Below are 16544 nucleotides of genomic sequence, written 5' to 3'. Positions count from 1 at the left end.
CAATGGAGGGAGGAAAGGGGACATCTGTAATACTTTCAAAAATAAAAATTTTTTAAATAAATAAATATAAACCACACACAAAAAAATAAAGGAATTTTAGCCAGCCAGTGTAGCTCAGTGGTTGAGCACCGACCTATGAACCAGGAGGTCACAGTTTGATTCCATCAGGGCACATGCCCAGGTTTCGGCCTCAATCCCCAGAAGGAGGCATGCAGGAGACAGCTGATAGACAATTCTCTCTCATCACTGCTGTTTCTCTCTCTCTCTCTCTCTCTCTCTCTCTCTCTCTCTCTCTCTTTTTCTCTCTCTCCCTACCTTGCTATAATCAATAAAAATATATTTTTTTAAAAAGTAAAGTCCAGGACTCTCAAACTTACTAAATAAAACTTACTAAATAAAAAAGTCTATGGGCGAGGTGCAGAAAGCTGCATTTTCAACAAGCCTGCCAGGTGATTCTGAGCACGCTGACTGTGGAGAGACTCTCCCACAGGAGAGAGAGGTTATAACCGACCCAGCAGTCCTTCCCTCCGGGCTCCGCAGCGAAACCACTGACTCTGGGCCAGGTGCTCCACTTATCTGGGGAAGCCACTAAGGCCTGGGTGCTTGTGATGAATGCTGAGCTCACAGAGGAACCAAAATAGTTCCGTCCCCTCATGCATTTATACCAAAAAACAGCTGCAAAGGTGTGGCGAGAGCTGGGGACCATCAATGCTTTTGAGAACATGAACCATGGGGTAATCATGATAATTTACCTTTTTAATTAAAAAGACCTTCACTACACAAAAATAGCTTACAGAGGCATGCACCCTTTGATCTCGCAATGCCACGTTTGGGAATTTATCCTTCAGAAATTCTTTATGCTTGTACATATGCACAAGATTATTCAATGCAGAACTGATTATAATAGCAGCCAAAGACTGGAAATAATCCAAATGCCATGATTGTGGAACTGATGAAATAAATTACAGTGCATTCATACAAAGAAAAATAATGAGGAAACTGTATGTAATGATATGGAAATGTCTCCAAGATAGATCGTTAAGGGGAAAATCGAGGTGCGGAACACATGTATAATACGCTATCTTTTGTGTATAAAAGGGGAGTAATCAGAATCCCCATTCGTATTTGCTGGTATGTCATCAAGAAACGCTAGAAATAATATAAAAACGGTGTGGTGACCTCTGGGGCAGGGAATGGAACTGAACAGATGGGGAGCAAGGATGATTATACTTTGGGGTTTGGAACCATGTGGGTGCATCATTTATTCAACGAGTAAATAATAAAATAAAAATTTAAACAACCATTTATTGCGGCCCTTGGAACAAGCAGTCTGGTCTGGATCTCCACACCCACAGGTCTTGGTGTCCGTGGGGAGCTCTTCAGACCGGGAGTGTGTTTCAGAGCCACTGCCATTCGCGTGGCTGCCCTGGTTGGCGGTGGTGCGCCAGACCAGAATGCAGATGTTCATTGTCCAACATGGCAGTGGGAGGACAGGTCTTTGAGTTTCTTACTGAGGAGAACCAGCTCCACAAAGGCTCTGGGATTGGAGTCCGCGGAGCACTAGACAGCTCCAGGAGAGGAGGGCCCCGGCTGCCCAGGACTGAGCGCTCAGCACTCTAGTACTGAGGCATCAGCTGTTCTCGGCTCACCCGGGAGGAGTGGTGGTAGCGGTCCCGAGTGGCGAAGTCTGCGTTCTCTTGGGTGAGCTGAGTCATCTTCCATGTCAACCCCTCCGCCAAGGACGGGCGCCAAAAATGATCTGCTCTTTGTGGGGGATCGGAAAGCTCCTTTTGGGGAGGACAAACCACAGAAGGAACCGTCCGGAAGGGAAAGAACCAAGCGCTTGAACAAGGGAAGAGGGAGTCCTCCCCCTGGGAAGAGAAAAAAGTAATTTGCCAAAAAAAAAAATCCCAACTCCTTTTTGTGCTTAATTAATTGAACATATATGTTAAAAAAACCCAACTGTATCTATTTTTTTCAAAAAGGCAGAGAAGCACCGCACAGACTGCAACCTATACGGAAAAGGCTGGGGAGGGTTGGGGGGGAAGTAAGAGACACTCGAAGGACTGTTTTGCTTGCCTATAAGCATATCCAATGGACGCAAGCCCAGGGGGTGGGGGGGGGGGAGGTGGTGAGGGCATGTACAGGGGCGGCGGGGGGGAGATAGGAGAGGCCAAGAGAAGGTCAATGGGGGAAAAAAGGAAACATATGTACTGCTATTTGTAATACTTTAAATAAAATAAAATTTAAAAAAACACAACTGGTGCAACTTACATGTACAAATGTTTATGAACAAAGTATGAGAAATGAGTATAAAATAAGGAGAGAAGTGACTTTTACCTTTCTTTAGCATAAATGTATAAAAGTGTACAAAATAACCATCCAAACAGTGTCATGCTCGGACTCGATAGCATTTCTTTGCTTTTTTATCAAGTGAAATAATGGAATGGAGAGGCTGAAAAACAGAGAAGAGTAGAAAGAGAAACCTCTTTGGTTCATGGGAAAGAAAGCTGAGTGAGGAATGATTTCCAGAGCTAAGGCTGACATAGCAGGCAGCTCCGAGACAAACTACAAAGGCTTTGACACCACGTTGGCCTGAAGACAAAGAACAAGTCCCGATGAGGATTCCACTGTCACTGAGGTGCCGACATACAGTTGGAGTTGGAATAAAATGGACACACAAGGAAAGTGCCAGAGGCTAAGGAGTAAGGAGAGATTCGATCGGCGGTCAGGGATGTGCAGAGGATGGATACAGTCATGGCTCTGCCCCCCAGAAAAACCGCCCCACCTCCTTGTGCCAAAGCCTTTGTCCGACCTTAGACGTGATTGCCCCTTAGAAAGTTAACCGAAAAGAATCATCTACTTTACAAGTAGCAATGCCAATTTTTTAAATAGGGGTATATTTGATAGTTGTAAAGACATTTTTAAAGGTATAAATCTGATGTTTCAATCTTTAAAAGTTAAGCAGAAAGCTTCAACTGACTTTGGCAAAAAGTGCTGTTACAGAAATTCAGATCACATGATGAAGGCCTTGCAGCCACTGAGAACATATCTGAATTAGGTTGAGGTTTTCTGAGAAATGAATTAACTTCTATAAAGGTTGAGTCTTCAAGAAATAAAGTTGAGAAGTGTCAAAAATGCCATACCAATGAACATAGAAGTGTTTTTGCCAATGCATTTTTTTTCATTAATGCTGGTTTGTTTATGTGTTTGTTTTTAAAAAGGTGAAACCATTACATTCTTCTAAGTTCTGGCAAATAATATGCCTCACTTTCTAATCTAGAATGGTCTAAAAATTCTCACCTGGGCAGTTGCTAGGACTTTAGGAAAGAAAGCCTTGTCAAGGTCAGGCTAAATTTCACATAATTCTGGGAATTGTAGGTGTAATACAGGGAGCAACTTAATCAAATTCCTTTTCCCAAACACCTTCACCACACCATTACTCTTCTTTGATTTGAAGAGCATCTGGGTCCATAGTTGTAAACAAGCAAAAAACAAACAACCAAACTTCAAAATTACAAAATAGAAAACACAGCTACCAATTTCTACTTTTTAAAAACAATCACCATTTCTTGGTCCTTTCACCTTCCTACATAATCATCACAAAACATCGCCCAGGAGCCATGGTGAGGCCAGCAAGTGTAATGTTGAGACTTAGCTGATGCCTCCATCGCCCACTTCACAAGCCCACGGAGCTATGCATAGTGTGGACTGGGTTCTATTCCAACCAAAGTATTGCCCTCTTCTAAGAATAATCTCCTAATACATTCTTCTTTCTACATAGCACCACAGTGACCGCAGAGGTGAAATTCTAGGAATTCAGAAAGCAACAGAAGGAGTAGTGGCCTCCCATGGCCATGTGTAGGCTTTAAAACTGCAAATGCCTAAAAATATCCCTGTAAATCAGATAGGACCCAATACTCTTAGCCACTCAGCAGCTCTAGGCAGCTTCTACACAGAAGCTCTTTCCACTGAAACTCAACTTTTCCTCAGGACGAGGTGACAGGGAAAAGAGGCCAGGGCAGGAGTGTTGTGATCTGAGTCACCCAGCCTGGGGCCTCAGACAGGAAGAGAGGCAGAGAGGTGACCCCACCCCTCCCACAGCTCCGCACTGAATGTTAGCCCCGCTTCCAAGCAGATGACAGGGATCTCCCCGCACACCACCCTCCCTCCCAGCCTTTACCCTGTTGGTTTCCATGGCCCCGCTCCTTTGTCTTCACCATCCCAGGCTCTGAGGCAGTGGTTCTCAACCTTCTGGCCCTTTAAATACAGTTCCTCATGTTGTGACCCAACCATAAAATTATTTTTGTTGCTACTTCATAACTGTAATGTTGCTACTGTTATGAATCGTAATGTAAATATCTGATATGCAGGATGGTCTTAGGCGACCCCTGTGAAAGGGTCGTTTGACTGCCAAAGGGGTCGCGACCCACAGGTTGAGAACCGTTGCTCTAGAAGCAAGCTTTAATTCCTTGTGCAATCTTGAACAAGTTGGTAGTGCTTATAAGACTTGTCTTAAAAAGGATTCTTGGAAGGCAGGAAGGGGGAGTTACTGTTTACTAGACGGAATGTTTCTGTTTTTACAAGACAGTGAGTTGAGATACATGGTGGAGGTGGTCGCACAACAATATGAATGTACTTAATACCACTGCATGAATGTACTTAATACCACTGCACTGTACACTTAAAAAAGGTAAAATGCTACATTTTATGTTCTCTGTACTACATCACAAATGTACATCTGGGATCCAAAGGAAAGGGCATGAAAGGTAGAAATATTGGCAAGTGCAACCCAGCAATGTCAGGGCATGAAAGGTAGAAATATTGGCAAGTGCAACCCAGACATCTAGATTTTCAAAAACAAACCAACAAAATGAAACCTTAATAAACACTTGATTGAGTTCTGCCTGGATTTTCCCAGCCTGCAGCGTTGGTTCCTCGAAGGAGGAGGGAACGTAATTTCCTAGAGTCCCAAGGCCTTCGAAGGTGAGGTAGCATTGTCTCCGGAAGGGTGAAGGAGGAGGAAAGAGATTAGGGCACTCATGAAATCTTACGTTCTCCATGAGGCCTTCTCCTATTTCTCAGGAGAGTTGATTCTTCCCTTTCCCTGCGTGTTTGAACACGGAGGTGCCCCAGAAATCCTCCAAGATCCCTACTCTATATACTTCTGTACTTGGCTTCTGCACTTTCACCAACACAGTCAGATCAATGGCCTTTGGGCTTAACCTTGTGTGTGATGATGTGCTGATGCTAGTGTGTCTCGGACTATGAACTCACTGAGAATAGCTCTCTGGACTGAGCACCTGCAATCAGATTCTACATAAAGCCCCTGTTCATGATTCCTGAGAATAGAAAGCAAGAGGACATGAGCCAGAGGAAGCTTCTGATGAGCTGAGGCTGGGGGCTGGGTGGGGCGGGCAGTGAGGAGCAGTGTCTGAGTCTCCTCCAGGGTCTCAATGGTTGGGTTCCTGCACACAATACACCCTCGCCCAGTTAGGAGTGGGACCCAGGACACTCATCCACCCTGGTCCTGGCCCCCGATTAGCACTGACCTGCAGGAGGGGATCAGAAGAGACCGCATCCATCTGAAAAAGCTGAAGTTGGAGGCTGATCCTACAGGGAAGACATAGACATGAATATTGCTGAAGGCTCTCGATATGCATCTAGAATCCCAGTTTTAATAGAATATATATCCTCTGACACACATGCACAATTAGTATAATTTTTTTCCCTTTTTCAGCCTAACCAAACTATATATATATATATATAATGCTAATTAACCGGGACGCTGTAACGGGTCAACCCGGACAGGAGGAGGTTGCGTGCACAGCGTCTGGGGCGGGGCGGCAGGGGCCTCCATACGCCTGCACTGGGGGAGGGCCTGATCAGCAGTGGCCGCAGCTGCTTCAAGGGCCAGAGAGGGAGGCAGGGCCAGACTGGCAGCGGCCGCGGCTGCTTTGGAGCCCGGGGAGCCAGGCAGGGCCGGACCGGCAACTCGAGGTGGGCAGCATCGTGCAATTTCAAATCGTGCGCTGGGCTGCTCGTATTCATTATAATATTCCCTGGCAGCAGCCTGCGAAGGACTTCATACCCATATGTAGTTTCCAAAAATTTATTTCTAAATTTCAAATTCTCAAGAAAGAAACTGAATAAAGTGCTATCGAGAAAAAAAAGCAGACGACTTGCTAACTTCAGTCCTATGAATTTAAAAAATTTGATATTTTTTTTCTTAGATTCAAACTATGTGTTAAATATGTGCTATAAAATCCCCTACTAGACCATCCGCCCTTTGAGGATAGGAAGCACGTCTTCTCCATCTTGTAACACTCCCCACACCCACAGGAGTTGGCACCCAGGAACTTTTCCACGCGTGTTAAGTGAATCCAATTGCTCACAGTGTAGAAATGTTAGAGCTGAAGTTTGAAGTGAGATTCTTGTTGATACTGACTAAATATACCGATATCAGACACACTAATTAGAATAGGGCTAATCAGTTTTTTTAAAATATATTTTTATTGATTTCAGAGAGGAAGGGAGAGGAAGAGATAGAAACATCAATGATGAGCGAGAATCATTGATAGTTGCCTCCTGCACGCCCCCTACTTGGTATCGAGCCTGCAACCCAGGCATACACCCTGACCAGGAATGGATCTGTGACCTCCTGGGTCATAGGTTGACACTCAATCACTGAGCCACACCAGCTGGGCCTAATCAACTTTTTAAAAAGACAAAACAAAAACCTCATCCCTTCTTTCGTGTGGGGTTTTTTTTAAACCTCATATAACGAATTACATATAACTTTAGGAAATCAAATGTCATTTTATAAAATGTTCTTCTAAATTATATATATTTGCATTAATATCTACAATTGCAAGCAGAAAGTTTCTAACATGTTCTGATGTTGTCAGGAGGAAGCAAATAAACAAACATTTTATCAACTGACCTTTCTAATTTGTGATCATTTGGAGTCTAAGTTATCTAAATTTTAGATGGAGACTGGCCTGAAATTTTATTTCATACCTTCCTGTGAATAGATTTCTGGGAATGATTTGAATTTCTTACGATCAAATTAACTCCTAAGAAATTTAGAAGCAAACACTGATGTAATCACTGTGTTAATTAAAATATATTCTGTCCCTTAAATTAGTTGGTATAAGGACCTCTTGTTAGCATGACTTTTCTAAAGCATTGTTATTGTTTCTTAAACACCCTCACAGACACACCCACAAATAATGTTAATCAGGGAACTGTGGCCCAGTCAAGTTGACTCAAAAATTAACCATCACAGGAAGCTTCACAGAGGAGGGTGGCTTTTAAAGGATCCTGAACTGACAGACCTGGGTTTTCATCACAGGTCACCCTGAGGGCCTTAGCAGGGCATGTCTTCACTCTGGGATTTACTGCTCTCCCTTCTACTCCACCATCTTTACCGAAAGTCCTCGAAAGCATTATTCTTAATGTGCATGTGACTTCAAGTGTATGAAGTACATTTCTTTCAAAAATATACATCAAATTATTCTAATTCTGAAGAATTTTTTCTTCAGTTTGCCTGGATTGCTGTGGTTCATTTAGTTAGGACTTAGAGCTAATTGCTTTATTTTAAATTGGGGCATCATAGAATTTTGTTGAAAAGGGCTCTCAAATGTATTTTTTTAAAATAGTTTTATTGTTGATACTTAACTGTAAATCACCATAGAGTATTGATTATATTTTCTTACTATTATATTCTTGATGCTCTGACATTTGGGGCCTTGATCCTAGAGATAGCAAAGAACTCCCCTGTGAACACCCCTTTGATATACAAATCAACCAAACCAGAACCCACACCCCCAAATTCTCACACAAAGAGCCAATACGCCCCTGCCCTAAATCATGCTAGGGCCACATACCAGACAACTAGAGACCACCCCTATATACTCTTTTTTGTCTGGTTTCTTTCACGCAGCATAATTATATGAGTTTCATCCATGTTATTGTATGTTCCTTTTATTACTGAGTATTCCATTGTAGAAGTACATTGGCTAGTTCATACAGCAGGTATATGTTTAACTTTTAATAACCTGCCAAACTGTTTTACAAAGTGATTGTATTATTTTATTTCCACCAGTAGTATACGATAGTTCTAGTTGCTCCACATCCTTGCCAACACTTGGCATGATCAGTATTTTTAATTTTAACTCCTCTAATATGTGTGTAGTAGTATAATATTGTGGTTTTAATTTGTATTTCCTAATCACTAATCATGTTGAGCATCTTTTCATATGCTTAAGACTTTCCATATAAGTATTTTATTTTATTGTTTTATTGATTTTTAGAGAGGGAGAAAGAAAGAGAGAGATAGAGAGAAACATCAATGGGAGAAAGATACAGTGATAGGTTGCCTCTCACACATGCCCTGACTGGCAATTGAACACACAGCCTAGATATGTGCCCTGACTAGGAATCGAACCCATGACCTTCTGGTGCATGGGATGATACTCCAACCAACTGAGCCACACATGCCAGGACTCATATAAATATTTTAGAGTCTGCTTGCTAACTTCCACAAAAAAAGGCAGCAGAGATTTTTATTGGGATTATGTCGAATCTATAGAGCAATTTGGGGAGAATTAATGTCTTAAGAATATTGAATCTTCCAATTCATGAACTTAGTATATGTCTTCATTTATTTATTTAATTTCCTCTTTACTTTCTTCTCAGAAATGTTTTTGTTTCCTCTTCTAGTCTGTAAATATGGTGAATTACATAGAATAATTCAGAATGTTAAACCAACCTTGAATTCCTGAGATAAACCTACTTGGTTATGATGTATTATCCTTTTTATATTTTTTTTATTCAGCTTGGTAAAACTTTGTTACAAATTTTTGTATCTATGGTCATGAGGGATATTGGTGTGTAGTTCTCCAAAAAGTTTGCATAGAATTTATATTCTTTCTTCCTTAAATGTTTTGATAGGTTTCATTAGTGAAGCCATCTGAGTTTTCTTTGTGGGAAGGTTTTAATGACAAGTTTAACTTCTTTACTAGATGACTTAAATAGCCTTATCTTTCTTCTAGAATGAACCCTGATAGTTTGTCTCTTTCAAGGAATTTTCCCAATCCATCTAAGTTGTCATATATATTGGCATAAAGCTGTTTAAAAATATTTATTTATTTTCCTTTTAATATCTATAGATTTTCTAGTAATGTCATCTCCCTCACTCCTGATACTGGTCATTTTTTACCTTCTCTCCTTTTATTATGATCACTCTGGCTAAAAGTTTGTCATCTGTACTGATATCACATAACCAGTTTCTTGTTTTATTGGCATTCTCTACTTTTTTCTATTTTATATATTATTGATTTCTACTTTTATCTCCATTGCTTCTTTGTTTCTCTTATTTGGGTTTAATTTGCTCTTCTTTCTCTAGTTTTCTTAAGTTGGAAGTGGGGGGTCATTGATTTAAGACCTTTCTTCTTTTCTAATATGAACATTTGATGCTATAAACTTCCTTCTAAGTACCGAATTAGCTGCATCCCACAATTTTGATGTTATATTTTCATTTTCATTCAATTTCAAATATTTTTTAATTTTACTTATTATTTCTTCTTTGAACCCTGAGTTATTTCATTTCTTTACTTGATTTAGCATTGTTTAGTGTTCTTAGTCATTTAGTGTTCTTTAGTTTCTAAATATTTGGGGATTTCCCAATACTAGATATCTTTCTGGTATTTATTTCTAATTTACTTCTCCTTTGGTCAGAGACCATACTTTGTTCTTGAATTTACTTGAATACCTTTAAATATACCGAGACTTTTTATGTCCTAAAAATATGGTAAATATTTCATTTATATTTTAAAAGAATATATATTCTTCTGTTAGGTGGAATGGTCTATAAATCTTAGTTTGTCTAGGTTTGTAGATAATGTTATTCAAGTCTTCTAATGTCTTACCAATATTAAGCCTACTTGTTTTATCGATTATTGAGAGAGGTATTGAAACCTCTTATTTTAATTATGATTTTTTCTATTTCTTGTTACAGTTATACCAGGTTTTACTTCATATATTTCAAAGCTCTATTTTTAAGTGCATAAAGATTAAGATTTTTTATGTCCTCTTCATGATTTTTTTACTTTATCTTCATGAAATAATCCTTTATTCCTGGTAACATGCTTTTCTCTAAAATCTATTTGCCTGATAGTAATATATAGTCACTCCAGCTTTGTTTTGATTCACATTATCGTATCTTTTTATTTTGAACTTATTTTGTGTCTTTATATTTAAAGTAGGTTTCGTATAGGTAGCATATAGTTGTATCATGCATTTTTATTCAATCTGACAACCTCAGTGTTTAGACCACTTTATTGAGAGTGTTTAGACCATTTATTTTTAGTGTGATTATTGATTGATATGGCTAGGATTATATAAACTGCCTTGTTATTTGCTTTTTGTTTGTCCCGTATGCCCTTTATTATCTTTTCTTCTTTTTCTGCTTTCTTTTGATTTGAGCATTTTAAAATTCAATTTTACCTCCTTTATTGTCTTACTAGCTGTAACTCTTTGTTATTTTTTAATGGTTGCTTTAGAGTTTGTAGTACACATTTTTAACTTATCACAGTCTACCTCTAAGTGATATTATAGTACTTCACATATAGTATCAGAAACTTACAACAGTATATTTCCATTTCTTCCCTCCTGGCCCCTGTGCTATTGTTATCATCCATTTTACTTCTACATGTCTTATTTTTTTATTTATCATTTATATGCATGTCATATTTCCCCCCTAAACTATAAACTACTTAAAAATGGGATTCATATCTGTCAGTGTTGGCATTTAATTGGTGCACAAAACACATTTCTTCAATGGATCCTAAAAGAGAAAGAGGAAGGTGGTGGCAAAACGGCTCTGCTGCTTACCCAGGTGAAGCCCGGGACTGGCCCGACCAATGTAGAAATACACAATGGCAGCAACACACATGTTGATCAAAGCATAGACCCACTGGATCACAAACATGATGACAAGAGACCCAATGGCCTGTGGAAACAGTAGGAAAGGCAAGTCACCTAATGGTTTATCACATTGTAGGCAAACCACAAGGCTAGTCCCTCTCATCAACCTTTGATCACTATAAAAGTCTACTTAATTGAAGTTCACTCATAATTTTTTAAAAAAACTCATTTAAGCAGACATTTGAGAAGATACCTTCTGAAAGTACCCTCTAATCAAAACTATCAATAAATACTTTCCTAGTTCACTGTCCTACTCCTCCCTAGAAGAAACAAAGTGAAATTATGCTAATTTGGTATACCTAGAAATTTAGTGTCCAAGAGGTTATCAGAGATGATTATTTTACAAGTAACCCACTGATTAAAATCAATGCTGCACTAAATGTAATCTTGCCATTTGTAGTCTTGCCTAAATTCTAATATAACAGGTAGTTAAATGACATTGCTCCTGGTTAAGACTCTCCTCTTTCCTTCCCACAGCCCCAACCCTGAGATCACACATGTCTCCAATTCTCCTTGAATTATGTCACAAGGACAACTGAGATAAAAATGAAGCTACTCACCCCCAACAGGGAGACCCAGGGGTTGCATATGCGAGTGTAGAAAGAAGTAGTTCTGCTCTGGATATCTTGTTCCTGGAGCCTAGACTTTAGGAAGAAATCTAAAAAATAAATGAGCCAAATCCTTATTACCAATCTGTTACCAAATCCTCTTATATTTTTATGAACAAACACTTATAAGCTCATCTTCTCAACCTAAAAGACAACCTCCACTCACTTCAATCATTGACTTTCTTGTGGTCTTAGTCAACTCATTCTCCTACTCTCTGATGTAACAAGTTTACAATCTCTCCTCTCAAAGGAGAACTTTCATATCCTCTCATCACCAAATCTACCAACCCACTTGCACCTGAACCTTCTCTTCTGCCTTCCCTCCTTGTCCAGTGGATGAACAGTCCCGGCTCCTGTGTAAGGTCCATCCTCTGCTTATGCTCTGCTTGAGGATTTTGCTTTTGCATCCTTGATTTTTCCATCCTATACTGAACCATTACCATCTATAATAATAAAAGCATAATATGCTAATTAGACCGGCTGTCTTCCAGATGGGGCTGCGAGGGAAGCCCGGTCCCGGGTGCCAGAGGGAAGCCGGTGCCAGCAGCTGGGGCAAGGAAGGCCTACTCTTGCACGAATTTAAATATAAATACCTCTAGTTAAACATGAATACCCTACACTGCAATTTCTCCCACTTAAGCAAATACCTTCTGGTTAACCCCTAGTTACTGCCCTATTCCTTTGTCTTCCTTATAGCAAAACTCCTCAAAAGAATTGCCTATACATTATTTACCTCCCATTATTTCCTCAACCCACTCGTAAGATTGTAAGATTCCACTAAAACTACTCTTCCTAAGTTGCCAATGACTTGATCTTTTCAAATTCAATGGTCAATTCCCAGTCCTCATCCTATGAAGCCTTTCAGACAGCATCTGACACATGTAATCACTTCCTGCTTATTGAAACACTTCCTTCTCTTGCTTTCTAGGATGCCTCATTCTCCCAGCTTTCCTTCTACCTCATTGACCACTTCTTCTTGGTCTTCTTTACTGGCTCACCTTCCAAACCCTAAATATTGTAATATCCCAACATTCATTCAGTCCTCAGCACTCCTTTTACCCCCATATATACTCACTCCTGGGATATCTCATCTAGTCCCATGGCTTTAAATACTATCTATATATTGATGATTCAAATTTACATCATCCTTGACCCTTGAACTAAAATTTTGAATATCTAGTTTTCTTCTCAATAGCTCCTCTTACATGGCTAACAAGCACCTCAAACCTTAGCATGGCTAATGCACAAATCTATTCTCCCCAAGTCTTCTTCATCTGAATAAATGACACCACCATTCACTCAAATATCTATGATTCATCCTTGACTGCTCTTTTCCTCACACCTACACCTAGTCCATCAGTAAATCCTCTGACTCTACCATCAAATATATTCAGAATTTGACTATTCCTCACTGTACAATTCACTGCTCCATTAAAATGCCCTCTTCTCAGAGAGATCTTTCCTGACAAACTTCTCTGAAACAGTACGCCCTCTCCCCACCTAGTCTCTCTCTTATCCCATCACCCCACCTTATTACTCATCATAGTACCTGACATTACAGTGTATATTTGTTTGTTTGTTTATGTACCTTCCCCTACTAGAACGCAAGCTCAATGATAGCAGAGACCCATGTCTATTCAGCATGTTCTCCGGCACCTTGAACAGTGCTTAGAATGTAGTAAATGTTCCATTCATGTGGTTAAATGAATGAGCAAACCATCCTAGCCCCCAGAGAAATCTTTATTCTCTCAACATCTGTCTTCCTTCATCATATGTTGCCAATTATTATATTTATCTTTTATACATGAGGGCAAGGATTGTGTCTCTTATATCTCTAAATGCCAAAACTAGACATTTAGAAGTTCATGTATAGGAAGTGCTTAAAAAAATGTCTCCCTATTAATTGTGGATTGAAATAAACTCTGCCAAGCATTATGATTGATTTGAATTGATGGCTCTGCTACTTTTTAAAAAAAGAAATAATACTGTTATACTTCCATTAATTAAATTGTATAACTTTAACATGTTCAATGCATGATTCATTTTTTTCAGCCATTGGCTTAGTGAAATACAGTTGCCCTCTTGGTTACTAAGAAGGAACACTATTGGTTAACGACTTAGATTTTTGTCTCTCTAAGATTTGCCAAATGTTAAGCTCACCTTTTCATACTTGATCTTGATCTTGCACAATATCAATTACAGTGTACCTAAGAGAATTGTGTGTGTGTGTGTGTGTGTGCACACTTTCTGAGAAGCTCAGGAGAAAGTAGTTAGGAAGGGGTGTGTCCTGCAGGCAAGGACAACACATCAGCAATGTGAGGGAGAATTCATGCAAGGATGCTCAATGACTTTGAATAGGTCTCACAGCACAGGCAAACAATATGGTTCAAAATCCTTCCAAATAACTAAAGGAATTTTTTTCTCTTGTTAAGGATTTTGCTGGAAGAAACAAGCCTTGTGGATTATTGGTGGAAGGGGACATTTTTCACATTAGAAATTCTAGAGCAGTGGTTCTCAACCTTCTGGCCCTTTAAATACAGTTCCTCATATTGTGACCCAACCATAAAATTATTTTCGTTGCTACTTCATAACTGTAATGTTGCTACTGTTATGAATCGTAATGTAAATATCTGATATGCAGGATGGTCTTAGGCGACCCCTGTGAAAGGGTCGTTTGACCGCCAAAGGGGTCGCGACCCACAGGTTGAGAACCGCTGTTCTAGAGTAATGACCAGAAAGGCAACTTAACTTTTCAAGTTTTAGTTGCAAAACAAACAAACAAAACCATGCATCAGGCACATTAAATATATCAAATATAGCCCTGACCGGTTTGGCTCAGTGGATAGAGCATCGGCCTGCGGACTGAAGGGTCCCAGGTTCAATTCCGGTCAAGGGCATGTACCTTGGTTGTGGGCACATCCCCAGTAGGGGGTGTGCAGGAAGCAGCTGAATCAATGTTTCTCTCTCATTGATGTTTCTAGCTCTCTATCCCTCTCCTTCTCCCTTCCTCTCTCTAAAAAAAAAATCAATAAAATATAGTTTTTAAAAAAGATATCAAATATAAAAACCATAGTAAAAATAACATTAGTGTCTTTTAAAATATAATGGTATGTCTAACAAATTCAATGTTCACAAAATCCATGCAGATATAAACACACTAAACATGAAGGGTGAAAACAATTATGTTAATTTTTAAAATCATGAATTTAAGTAATTTTATAGACATTAGGAATCTAAATATTAAACTATCTCTGTAAATGCACCTCATGTCTTTCTCAGAATACATAAGCACAGGTCTAGTCAGCATGTACAAACCGAGAATGTGCACAGATGCCGTCCACAATGATCCTGTTTCAAGTCCAGGTGGCCTTTTATCATGATAATGCAATTCTTTTAACTGCTTTCCAAATGCGGTACATTTCAGTTATTTCTAACTTGATTATGCAATTCCCCCAAATAGATTTACTAAGCCAGGGCAATTAAACAGGTTTATATTCCTTGTTACATCTTTCTAAAAAAATTTTTTTATTGATTTTTAGAGAGGAAGGGAGAGAGAGAGAGAGGAACATTGATTAGTTGCCTCCCACACACGCCCAAACTGGGGATCAAACCCACAACCTGGGCATGTAACCTGACCAGGAATTGAACCTGCCACCCTTTGATGTATGGGATGACCCTCTAACCAACCAAGCCACACTGGCCAGTGGTGCTCAGTGGTTGAGTATTGACCCATGAACCAAGAGGTCACCAGTTCAATTCCCAGTCAGGGCACATGCCCTGGTTGCGGGCTTAGTCCCCAGCAAGAGGCAGCTGATGGATGATGTTTCTATCTCTCTATCCCTCTCCCTTCCACTCTCTCTAAAATCAAATATATATGTATATGTATATGTATATGTATAGTATATAATAAAGAGGGACTATGCTAATTGACCCTCACACCATCACAAAGATGGTGGCACCCACAGCCAATAAGGAGGGAATATGCTAATTGACTGCCCCACCCTCAAAGATGGCAGCACCCACAGCCACAAGATGGCTGGCAGGGGAAGGCAGTTGGGGGCAACCGGGCCAGCAGGGGAGTGGTTAGGCATCGATCGGGCTGGCAGGGGAGTGGTTAGGGGGTGATCAGGCTGGCAGGCAGAAGCAGTAAGGGGGAATCAGGCAGGCAGGCAGGTGAGCGATTGGGAGCCAGCCGTCCTGGATTGTGAGAGGGATGTCCAACTGCTGGTTTACGCCCGATCCCACAGGGATCGGCAGCAGGACATCCCCCAAGGGTCCCAGATTGGAGAGGGTGCAGGCTGGGCTGAGGGACACCCCTCCCCCAGCACACAAATTTCGTGCACCGGGCCTCTAGTGTGTGTGTGTGTGTGTGTGTGTGTGTGTGTATTAACAATGCCTAATGCTGAGCTTAGATGAGACAATCTGTGTTAATTGCTTCTCTTAGTGTCAAAAACATGGGGCATGCTCAATAAATGCTGCCTATTTTTAGTTACAAACATTATTTAACACTTAAAAATAAAAGTTGGTTTGTTGAGTGGACAATATATGAGTCTAGGAATTGATTTTTCAAATGTAAACTACATATTCATCTCTTCTGACCTCTGCTTAATATAATCTGGATTCTGACCTTCCTGTTTTTAAAAATAATATGCTTTGGAAGGTATGCTTTTATCAGTTGTGTTTGTCTGAATAATTGTTTCCTTCTGCGGCACTGTTGTTCAAATGTTTTTTATTTCCATTTAATCAGATCCTTTTTATCTCTGATGACGTCTTTAATAGTCAGTAATATTTCTCTTGCACAGCTGTTATAAATAAGGAATTCGTGGCTATATAAGGCATAAAATACAGCCCCAAGTTAATTTGGGGGGCCCATTTGCTCTCAATAGCATTTATTCAGTAGCAATTTGATTCTTGTTATTTCATGGCATCTGGTTTGTTACAGATTAG

The 16544-nt window shown here is 39.9% G+C and overlaps 2 protein-coding genes across 2 annotated transcripts in view; both read right to left on the bottom strand.

Annotated features, from left to right (window-relative positions):
- HEG1 (heart development protein with EGF like domains 1) overlaps positions 1 to 1468 on the bottom strand; it is a 105666-nt gene extending 104198 nt beyond the window's left edge. Inside the window, exon 1 of the mRNA XM_023757299.1 lies at positions 1354 to 1468. Within this exon, the coding sequence (XP_023613067.1) occupies positions 1354 to 1468 (115 nt within the window). The remainder of the gene's footprint in view (positions 1 to 1353) is intronic.
- Positions 1469 to 1616: 148 nt separating this feature from the next.
- The window catches only part of SLC12A8 (solute carrier family 12 member 8), a 120882-nt gene continuing 105954 nt past the window's right edge, over positions 1617 to 16544 (bottom strand). Inside the window, exons 10-14 of the mRNA XM_023757298.1 lie at positions 11550 to 11647; positions 10897 to 11014; positions 5553 to 5613; positions 2389 to 2455; positions 1617 to 1787 (exon numbers count right to left, since the gene is read on the bottom strand). Of these exons, the coding sequence (XP_023613066.1) occupies positions 1617 to 1787; positions 2389 to 2455; positions 5553 to 5613; positions 10897 to 11014; positions 11550 to 11647 (515 nt within the window). The remainder of the gene's footprint in view (positions 1788 to 2388; positions 2456 to 5552; positions 5614 to 10896; positions 11015 to 11549; positions 11648 to 16544) is intronic.

The sequence above is a fragment of the Myotis lucifugus genome, unplaced genomic scaffold (assembly GCF_000147115.1).
Source record: "Myotis lucifugus unplaced genomic scaffold, Myoluc2.0 scaffold_105, whole genome shotgun sequence".
Classification (NCBI taxonomy): Eukaryota; Metazoa; Chordata; class Mammalia; order Chiroptera; family Vespertilionidae; genus Myotis; species Myotis lucifugus.
Note: the sequence above shows the minus strand (reverse complement) of the source record. Positions and strands in the feature narration are given on the sequence as shown.